Source organism: Egretta garzetta, unplaced genomic scaffold, assembly GCF_000687185.1.
Source record: "Egretta garzetta isolate BGI_Z169 unplaced genomic scaffold, ASM68718v1 scaffold163, whole genome shotgun sequence".
Lineage (NCBI taxonomy): Eukaryota > Metazoa > Chordata > Aves > Pelecaniformes > Ardeidae > Egretta > Egretta garzetta.
The window spans coordinates 7,186,352-7,197,045 of record NW_009259308.1 but is presented as its reverse complement, the minus strand read 5'-3'; the positions used below and the strand labels follow the sequence as shown (position 1 = coordinate 7,197,045).

At 44.2% G+C, this 10,694-nt stretch overlaps 1 protein-coding gene across 1 annotated transcript in view; it reads right to left on the bottom strand.

Moving 5' to 3' along the window:
• The window catches only part of FYB2 (FYN binding protein 2), a 32,224-nt gene continuing 21,530 nt past the window's right edge, over window positions 1–10,694 (bottom strand). The window contains exons 9-20 of the mRNA XM_035891756.1: window positions 10,416–10,500; window positions 9,912–10,065; window positions 8,005–8,131; window positions 7,862–7,905; window positions 7,490–7,559; window positions 5,536–5,619; window positions 3,793–3,821; window positions 2,992–3,052; window positions 2,328–2,420; window positions 643–727; window positions 186–342; window positions 1–38 (exon numbers count right to left, since the gene is read on the bottom strand). Coding sequence (XP_035747649.1) covers window positions 1–38; window positions 186–342; window positions 643–727; window positions 2,328–2,420; window positions 2,992–3,052; window positions 3,793–3,821; window positions 5,536–5,619; window positions 7,490–7,559; window positions 7,862–7,905; window positions 8,005–8,131; window positions 9,912–10,065; window positions 10,416–10,500 — 1,027 coding nt within the window. The remainder of the gene's footprint in view (window positions 39–185; window positions 343–642; window positions 728–2,327; window positions 2,421–2,991; window positions 3,053–3,792; window positions 3,822–5,535; window positions 5,620–7,489; window positions 7,560–7,861; window positions 7,906–8,004; window positions 8,132–9,911; window positions 10,066–10,415; window positions 10,501–10,694) is intronic.

Here is a 10,694-nt window from a genome sequence, read left to right as displayed (position 1 = left end):
TTACCTGAAGTTCAAATGCTCCACTAGAACATACCCATCTGAGAGAAGGGGAAAAAAGAAGTAAATTAGTAAACTCCTGAGCAAATAAAGTCGCAGTGGCTGAGCACAAAGAACGTACTGTTACTTGCCCTTCAAAACTGGATTGAAAAGTGACCGCCTGTGCCAGAGCTTTTCTGCAAACTTACATCTGCCCTCTGAATTGCGGCAAATCACTGCGTTGTCCTCCGTGACATCGATAACGTCCAGCTGTTCTCCAGCTGTGACCGGGAGATCAACTCTCCTCTTACTGGGGACCGAGCACTCAGCAGTGGCTGTGTTAATGACACTGATCTCCTTGTCATACTGCAGAGAAGGAATAAAAGCATTAGTTATTCTACACTCGTGTGCGATGTCTTTAAGGGCAGAGGAGGGATGGAGAGAACAGATTTCAGGATGGGTTGTGAGGCTTTGTTTGGGGCTGAAGAGGGGGGAAAAAAACCAGCAACACTGCTGAAGATTCCAGGTTGGGGAGAAGGCAGCAGTTCAGCTGGACATCTCTCCCAGCATATCTAAGGGCCAACAGCTTTCCACTGTGTGACTTTTAAGCATAACACATAGCTGCTTTCCTCTGATATAGCTAATTCCCTAAATATAGACACATACCATAAATGTTTCTCTAAAAACCTTTTCTTCTTTTCCCATCTTCTTGCTTTTTTCTGCATTGCTCTTCTTGACTTTGAAGATGTTTCTGCATCGAGAGAGACACACACACACTTCTGAGCTCCATTTAAATAAGCCCTGGCACAAGGGAAAATGCAACCCAGAGCCTAACTCAGAGTCTTTTCTGCAAAGAACTCTTGGAAGAGCAAAACACACCATTCACATTGCTATTTTTCATAAAATGATGAATATACAACTAGAATCTGTTGGTGAGCATAACTTGAGCCATTTTGTATCTCCATTTGGAGTAACTGCTTTGTCTGTAAGCAGCGTGGGAACAAACTACCGAGTGTTTCAAATCAGTTGTGTTTTTACAGAAGTCAACAATTCACTTTTCCCCCAGCAATTTGTCTCCTTCTGGTTTTATTTATATTCAAACATAAAGGGTCCCCAGATAACTCATCCCGAGTCACTTATGGAAGTGGGGCCTGACACAGCTCTGCAGATTTTGTTGCTTTTTTAGCACAGGGAGGAGACAGTCACCCAAGCAGACATATATATGGCACTGTAAAGTGAAAAACAAGCTCTTATACCCAGCTTAAGAGGGGCAATGGCCACTCATGCTGGGGCATTCCCTGGGTATGGAGATACCACTCTTTCTGGTTTGTACATGAAGTTCCAGCTAACGGCATTAATTTTAAAACTAGACAGGAAAAAAACAACTAAACAAACAAAAAACACCCACTTGCAAGAAATTATTCACCCTTAGCTAATTTTCATGCACTTAAGAGGAAGGGAAACAAGAGTTGAAATTAGGGACTTTTAAGCTATGAAGAGATTCGTCCTTGGCAGTCACTGCCTGCAGGACCTGCGATGTCTAAGAACCAATGAAATTGCATCGGCTTCCTGATAGTCTGTAAAATTATACACAGACTTTGCACAACACAAGAAGTGGTGTTTGAGCAACCCCATGCAGGAGCTCTGTGGTAAGAACCTAGAAAATAGATCTCCGATTTGCATTTGTTTGAAGTCCCAGGTATTGGGTCATGAAAAAGCTCTTTGCAACACACAATTTTCTGATCTCAAAGGGAAATGAAAACTCCTACTTCCATGAGAGTTTTTGCAGCACTGGTAACAAAAAGTTTTATTGTTGCTTTTATGCATAAATGGTGCGGCAAGAGGCAATGCAATAAACCCAACTGGAAAAAGAAGACCCAAGAAATCCATACTTTAAAATAAAGGCAAGGGGAGCACACAGGTAATTACTATGCTTGTGTGCGGGGCTTCTAAACACAGTGCTCTTACCAAAATAGCAATAGCTGATCCACTAAGATCAAATATTTAATCTAGGCCCAGTTAAAGAAGGAAAGGACTAGGCACAGCAGACACGCAGCTGAATATATAGCAAGTAACAGCTTTTTGTCTCAGCTAAGTGGGAAGACACAATACAACTTCAGGATGAGACCCTCGGGGTATCCCCTGCTTGCATACAGATCCAAGAGTTTGCTTTGCCCTCAAGATGTTTTCTGCAAAGTTTCCTGAAAGCTGGGTTCAAAGGGAAAGGACCCTGGAGCAGCAGCCAACACAAAATATCTGCGCAGTCAGGGGCATCACGCTCCTGCAAACGACTCAACAGACGCACATATGAAGTTAGACAACAGGGGAAAGCACAGAATGGTAATCAAGACCTTTCCACGTCGTTGCTGCTTTTCCTTTGGTCCTTATCCTCTTTTGCCATTAGAAATTTCAGCATCCAGGTTTTGTACTTGTGGTCCTCCTCTCTGAGAGAAGGGGAAAGACACACACAGAAATTCAAGGTTTTTTTCCAGCAGACTGTGTTCCCTCCCCAAACCCGCGTACCTACAAAGTCGTGATTTTTCTCTCTGTCTCACCCCACCGCCACCACTGAAATGCAAACACTTGCTGTGATTTATACCAGCACGCCTTGCCGCCACAATCATCTAGCAGCAAGACATCAAGACATGCTGTTCCTATTAAAAGTAATTTTTCTGACAAGCAGCTTGCCAGGATGGGGCTGATTATCGGGTCTGGGAGCTGGAGTTTTCCTTCCTTAGGAAAGCTAACTGAATTTTCACATGTTTCAGGGAGCAGCTCTCTCCTTTTCATGTCTCTGGCAATAACTAGGTAGCATTGAAGAAACATTTTGCGGGATGCTACTTGCCAAATCAAACACACATGGAGAGGGCACCTGGACTGTCTCCAGAGGACTGAGTCCCAACCAGTTCATGACCCTCGGTGGCTTGTGGTACCCCAGGCTCCCCAGGGCACAGATTTGTGCCAGGAACATCTCCCTGGCCTGAGGCCAGCCCCAGGAGAGGGCACCCCCCTCACCTCGGTGCTCTCTGCCCCACCTCAGCATCGTCGTACACCATGTCCTCCTGGGAAACAGCCTCTGTCAACCAAAACACAGCAAACAAAATTATTAGGAGACGTCATTCTGTCCGGTACTCAAAGCAATGTATTGCAGAGGAAAATTGGGGTGGCTGCTAGTCACTCAACCCAAAGGGGCCAAGGCAATGTGACACACAAGGCAGGACGCTTGGGTTTGTTAGCTGTGTCTGTGGGCAGCTTTCTGGATGGATATGGCCATCCAGCTCCAGGGATGAAGCAGGAACAGCACCAAAGCTCCAGCTTCACACTGCAGTCCTCCTGGGCAGATTTTCCATCCCAAGGACGTGGGTACGTTCACTCCAGCTCCTTCTCAAGGCTTGATTAGTGGGGACAGTTTTTGCATCCACCCCCATTTACACAAGGCATGAACTTGTCCCTCCAGCAGACAGTGATAAGCAGCAAAGTTTTACAGATTGCTGCTGGAGCCCAGTAGGCTGTTAAATCCCACCGCCAGCCTGGAAGCAGTGGCTCAGTGTGGACTGCTTCACACGTTGCCTTCCTAAACATATTCTGATGTGCAAGAGGAATGCTCCTTTTCAAAGAAAACCACCCCAAAATAAGCAAAAAACACACCCTCAAATGAAGCACAAATCTCTATCAAGGCTTCAAATTTAACGCTGCCACATTACATGATTTTGAGAAAGGCACGATGCCTAAAGTTGATTTTCCATTGTGCAATACATTTGCCTCTTCACACACACATACAAGTCCCTGAGAGACAGATACATGTATGTTGCTTACCTAAATTTGGTACTGAAATGGAAAACAATCTGTGGATAGAAAGAAGATTTTAGAAACAAGTTTGCACATCAGCATTGCCCAGAATGCCATGAGCACCGACAAGCTGGCAGCATGCAGCGCATGCTACTGAAGTGATGGAGGTAGGTCTAGGTGCACGGGCTCTGTGACACTAACAGCATTTCCCAGAGTTACATCCCTTGCTAAATAAGCATCTTCATCCTCTGGCAGCAACAAGAGCCCTGTGTTCATCAAGCAGGTTATGAAAGTTCTGCTTTGCATCCAAAGAACAGTCCAATATGGCAAAAGCAGCCTCCTCCTGCCCACCCCTACACCCCTTCCCAGTAGCTAGAGGGTTGATGGACAGTTGGTAGCTCTAGTCAGTAGTAATTCCCTCCTTGTAGTCTGCCAATATCATGGGTTGCCCAGGAATTTAAATGTGATAATGATGGTAGATACCTAAGATGCTTGCGGGAGCTTTAAAGGTTCTGTGCAACAAGAGAATGGTGTGAAACCTGGTGGCTCCTTCCCTATAATGGTACGTAGCAGTAATGCAGGAAGGAGCCACTGACGCTGGCAGAGCACCTAGTGTGAAAAGGTTTTTAAGTAAAATAAACCTTCCTTATATAAAAGAGGAAAGGGTTAATCTGGAATTTCCAAATAAATAGAAAAAGTAGCGTTTGCCTGGACTTCAGGCACCATGCACAGGGTGAGGCACATGCTGGCAGCGGTGGAGGACCAGGTTTTGTAGGCAGCTAATGTGCGTTTGAGGAAAAGGTGCTTTCCATGGGACCTTAGCCAGGATTTTGAATATTGAAGTAAGAGTACCTGAAAGGGCACTATAGGAAGTTACACAATATCCTCTATTCTAACTTGTTAGGCTACAGACTCAACAGTAAACTTCTTCAGCAGATGCTGTTGCCAGCTTGACTGTGAATGGTAGTTGGAATAAAAAACCTCAACCCTTAAGAGCCACATCAGCAAGCCTTTGCCTAATCCTGGCTCACAGGTCCAGGCAGCAAGTATCACATTTCTACAGTCCCTTGTGTACCTGCATCATGCTGAGTACCAGAAAGGTACCAAAGGCAGCAGGAAGCCTATGAAAACTTGGACACCGCTGAGGACCAGCTATTGTAGCTTCCCAATGCCAGGGACTTCGGAGAAGCTGCACAGGTGGACCATTGGCCACATCTGCCATAGCCGCTCCTAACGAGTAAATAGAAGCGCTTTTGGCATAACTTTCTCTTCAGCCTGGAGAAAAGGAGGCTACGGGGAGACCTGATTGCAGCCTTCCAGTACCTAAAGGGGGCCTATAGGAAAGATGGGGAACGTCTTTTTCATAGGGCCAGCTGTGTTAGGACAAGGGGAAATGGTTTTAAACTAGAACAGGGTAGGTTCAGGCTAGAGGTAAGGAAGAAATTTTTTACAATGAGGGTGGTAAAACACTGGAACAGGTTGCCCAGAGAGGTAGTGGAGGCCCCATCCCTGGAAACATTCAAGGCCAGGTTGGATGGGGCTCTGAGCAATCTGATCTAGTCAGCAGTGTCCCTGCTCACTGCAGGGGGGTTGGACTAGATGACCACTAGTGGTCCCTTCCAACCCTAAACATTCTATGATTCTATGATTCTATAACTTTCAAAATGAGGCTGTATTCCGTACTCCTAGACCTCCTGCTCTCAAATTATTGCAAATATAAATTGCTCAGGTTTTGAGGGGGCAGGGGTTGGACAACCAACATTTTCTTACCTTAAGTTTTCCTTGAATCTGGTATTCTTCAGCTTCAACCTTTCTATCTTAAACAAGTTTCCATATCTTTTTTGTTTTTCTGTCCTGTCCAAAAGAGAAACAGATTTTAATTTAAAGAGGCTCTAGGTGCTGAAGTGTGTGAGAGTTGCAATACTCTTAGCCCCAGAGATCCTGAAGCAGGTAAAGGAAGGTCAGCAGACCTTAGACCTCAGCTCAGCAGTAGGCTTTAAGCCTTAACAGCATCATGCGGATGAATGACGGATAGGCACCAGTGCAGCAAAAGGTGCTTAATTATAGTGTCCAAGCTCAAATCTTTGCTTAGCTTTAAACTTTCCTGTGGTAATTGAAGTTGTCCTCCTCTGACCCAACAACTACAAAATGATCCAGGTTTATTTGGGGTAAAAATTCCTGATGAAAGGGAAAAAAATTCCCCAGAAGCATGCAGTCCACATTAAAGTAGAGTATCAGGAGCATCTGTCTGTGCCATCCTGAAGCTTATGGGGGTTGCAAAGCTACACAATTTTCTAATAAAGTATCTGTGAAGAACCAAGATCCTCACACAGGGAACATTACCCACGCGCAAGTGCTATTAAAAATACCTTACATGCATCAGCACACCTAACCTTGCATGTGGGATCAATAGAAAGATTACATAAAGACCAGTCTGGGGATTAAGATATTGACCTCTGAACCCCTGGAATTTGTTCCCAACCTTAGCTTTGTCACAAAATTCCCTTGCAAACCCAGCAAGACGCACCTCTCCTCTGTGAATTTACAACAGAGTGTAATTTCTGCTGCTGTTAAGCACCCATGTGCAGAGAGGCACAGAAGAGGCTTGGGTACGCTTCCCAGGAGGTGGGGGACATGCATGGCTGGTTCAGGAACCAGATGCAGAACTCTACCTTCTGGCCTGAGAAGCTCATGCACCTCCACCACCCAACTGCCATGGACAATTTGCAGAGAAGTAACACTTTCACCTTTAAATAAGTGCCCAGTCACCTCCAGGGGTTCAGGTTTCCTGTACCTTTTTTCCCTCTCCAATGCACAGGCTCTACATGCATGCATAAGCTAGACTTGAACCTAGATGCAAGCCAGTATGAGTCTCACATCCATAAGGGAAAAGCAGATGTACAGCAACACCTTATTATTCCTCCCACACTGCTTCTTAGAAGAGAGCCACCAGATGCACTCGAAGCAATTGTATGCCACATCCCCAGCCCATATGCTGTTCCCAAAGGCTGTTTCTATTTCTTGCAAAGGGATGCAGGAAATCTTTTACAGCTCGAGGGTAGGGAACCACACAAAACTAATATGTAAAATCACAACTAATTTCACGTTTCACCTCTTAATCCATTTGGGAAGCTCAGGCAATGTATAAACCTGAGGCTGCAAAACTCATTGCTTTTATAACACACCCCATGGAAGCAAATATCTTGAGACGCTATATAAAAAAGAGCAGGTTGCAAGTTAGTTACAGCATGTCAGCCTGGGCTCCTTTCAGCTTTCTGAACTTCTGTGATCTGAAATGTCAGCATTTTGTCCCTTTTTATGGGGACAATGCCCCCATTTGTCCCTCATGCATTACCTCTTTTGGCACACAAAAAATGTGCCATTTCTTAGCTACAGCTGAGCAAGACCTTTGATCAAGAGGCGACTAGCAAGACTGACCTGTGTGTTTTAGCAAGCAGAGGTCTGTAAGGGGAGTACTTCCAAAGGATGGAGAGTGCTACAAGCTCGAATAGAAAGGCCTCGCTGCTTACAGATTTAATTTTGGTAACTATTTTTTCTCCCTAAGTATGAGCCAAAGGGGAAGGAGGGAGGAAGAAGGGGAAGAAACCCACCCACACGACAACTTTTCTGCAGTTGTATTAGGAAAAAAAGGCTTCCAGCCAGTACCTGGCACGGGAGATCAAAGTCAGTATTTCAAAATACGGGCTAAGGATTTGCAACTTACTCCATTTTTGCTGGATTATCACCCCCAGTCTCAACATCTTCATATGTTTCTTCGTAGCTGTTTCCTGAAACTTAAAACCAAGGCATGCCATTATCACAAACCACATTCAGTAGCAATGAGGTGAGGTTTGCTGGACAAATTGCACCCAGGCCATTACATTTTACTCTTACAGAGTTTTCAAGGTCATTCAAATGAATTCCATGCTAGACATGTGTATTGCTTCCCACTGGTTTTAATGTGAATGTAGAACAACCAGCCAGGAGGAGACACTATAGGTGTTGAAAGTTAAATGAAGTTATTCACATCATTTCCCGGGAACCAGCCCAAATTAAAAGCAGCTCCCATTCGAGCTTCCCCTCATGCTGCACTTACTGCTGGCTGAAGCGAACGGACTTGAGGCATCTGACCCGTGGCTGCTAGAAGACAGAAGTGTTACATGGGGATTTGCTGCAGCATAGTTTTTAAAAGATATTTCATAGACACAGCCAGTGAGAAGAACCCAGGTCCATACTCACAGTCTATCTTGCATGTGCTCAACATCATCATATATATCCTCCGGTGCCTGCAGAGACTGCCCAGTGTTTTGGTTCAAGGCTGTTCTTCCTACCCCTGGCTTTGGAGCACCAACATACACGTAGCGCACTGGAAACAAGAAAGGACCTTTGCTTTAGAAGCTTTTCTGAGGAACTTCTCTTGGGGAAAGGACAACTGCTGAGGGTAACAGTCTGTCACAACAACTAAGAGCCTACAGACATACTTTCCATTCCAGGAGTCCAGGAAAGTCACCGCTCTGAGCTGCTTTGAGAAAGAAAAGTGAAGCATTTAAAAAGATTTTAAGCTTTGAAATATTTAGCTTTAAAACATATTCAAGTTTTACAATATTCTAGGTTTAAAAAAATAGAAATGTCCATCAATATTCTCAGTTGTGGCTGCTCTGACCCAAATCCTCCTCACCACAAGATATCCAAAGAGACTACTCATGGATGTTGCGAAAAGTGATTGAAGGGAGGGCTTAACATGGTTGGTGGAGATGCTAAGATGCAAATAACAGTCCAGCTCATTGGGAATACCCCTGTAAATCAACATCTCAGAAAGGGGACATGGAAGGAGAGTATCCCAGAGATGTATTTCCCCAAGGGCTGGAACTAAGCATGGGATTTGCACCTCATGAGGTTAGAAAAAGATTACTACTGGAGAACTCTGTTGAGTAGCAATATTAAATCCTTAAAACTGATTTAAGAGAGTTGGAGTAATGTAGAAATGCAGCCACACAAATAAATGCACATATATATAATATAATATACCAATCTCTATATGAACATGGGTGCATGCAGTAGGTGTCACCAGAAACATGCACCACCACAATATGGTCCAGTTAATGACCAAAATTTCTGCAGAACATTCAAACCCCTCCTGAAGAAGAAAATTATGGGGGTGGGAGGGGTGGGATAGGAACCAAACATTCCCTGAATCAGCCTCTCTGATGAAGCAATAGCAGGAGGCTCACCATGAGTACTTTTAAAAGAAAATCCCAACAGAAATTACCTCCAGCTGTTCAAAGGTCAAGCAAACCAGCAAGATTTCTTACGAAAACAGACACCAGCCAAAACAGAAAATTATTATGAAGTGATTTAAAATAAGAAAAAACCAAACCAAAAACAAACACCTGAAGACCACGCCAATAACAACAACCACAGCCACAGTCAGTTTGCACTTTCTCCTTCACGCTCCTGGTCCGTCCACAGAGCCCAACAGAGCTGCTTTTCTCTCTTCTATCTTTGAAATGCTGCCATATCACACTAACGGCTTGCAGAGGCAGGAGTCAGCCTTTGCAGAATAGAGCCCATGCACACTTCTACCTAAAGTTGCAAAATAGCATTTACAGAGGAGACATGACTGGGTTTAATTGTGCAGCTAAAGTGCACATCACCAGCTCTGGACGCTATCTCAGAGCATCGTGACAGAGGAGCCCAAAGTCAGAAAAAAGCTCAATGGAACTACTAAGATGGAGCAAGGAGCCATCATCCATCTTAATAGCGGAAAGGGAGAGAATTCAGGCTCTCATCCTGCTCACGTGTGTTTCTACCACAAGCCTTAGCCAAACCCTTTTCTGAGACTCAATAAATTATGAGAAGCAAAGGAGATGGATTTCAGCTCTCGGATAAGGGCAATCTGCTATAAAAACAAACACCTTGGTTTGAGTTATGCAGATGGTTAACCAACTTAGGAAGCTATTTGCAAAGCCAAAATAAATTATTCAGACCAGAATACAAATGAGCATGCAACCTTTTGCCCTGGTTTAACTAAATTGGTTCAAGAGTTGCATCCAAATTTAACACTATTTCCCATATGGAAGAGACATTTGGGCAACAGATGGGACTGAGGATTGAGGAAACACTCAACAGAGCAATGAGATACTCACAGAGCTCCGCTCTGTCTTTTGCCAGCCCTTGTGGGGTAGGAGGCTTTGCAGTCTGGTTACTGGTCACATCCTGCTTCACTTGCAGCACCTTCATCCCACCTCCATGATCTTCCTTGGTTTGGCTAGTGGGAGATAGGTATTCATTTCCACCTGTCTGAGATCAGACATTTGGTTTGGTCAATACAGTCTTTAGAAACAGCTTTCTAATATAAGTTAATATAACTTACATACATACATTTATAAGCATACAAGTTATCTTTCTGTGGACTTAAAACAATTTTCCACCCTCTCCCATCAGTGATTTCTGGTAGACATAGGTGCTGCTTGGCAGCACTACCTGCCTTTTAGGCAGCAGCAGTTGAGCAATGAACAGGCAAAACAGAAGGCAGAAAAAACCCAGGTGATTAAGGACTCAAATTTCAACTGTTTCCCAAAGAGAGGGTGGGCAGAAGGAGAAGAAACATCCTACAGTAGTTATTAAAAGTAATCTCAAGGATACAATACCGTGAAAATTTTCTTTGCTATCTGATTCTCTCTTTCAAGGCTTCTTTTTATCTCGGTTTCATCATTCACTGTAGGTCTTCCAGGGCTGAAAATTTCAGAAATGAGAGATATCTCAGAACAGAGACACTTTAGCAAAGTCACAGACAAACAGATTGCTTTAGGACTGTGCCGAAACAAGCAGCTCATTTTCCCTTTGAATGAGGTTGATGCCAAAAGACTGCCAGTACTAAAAGGGCAAATCCACTGGTTCCTTGGGGTAATAGCAATCACTCTTGGAAA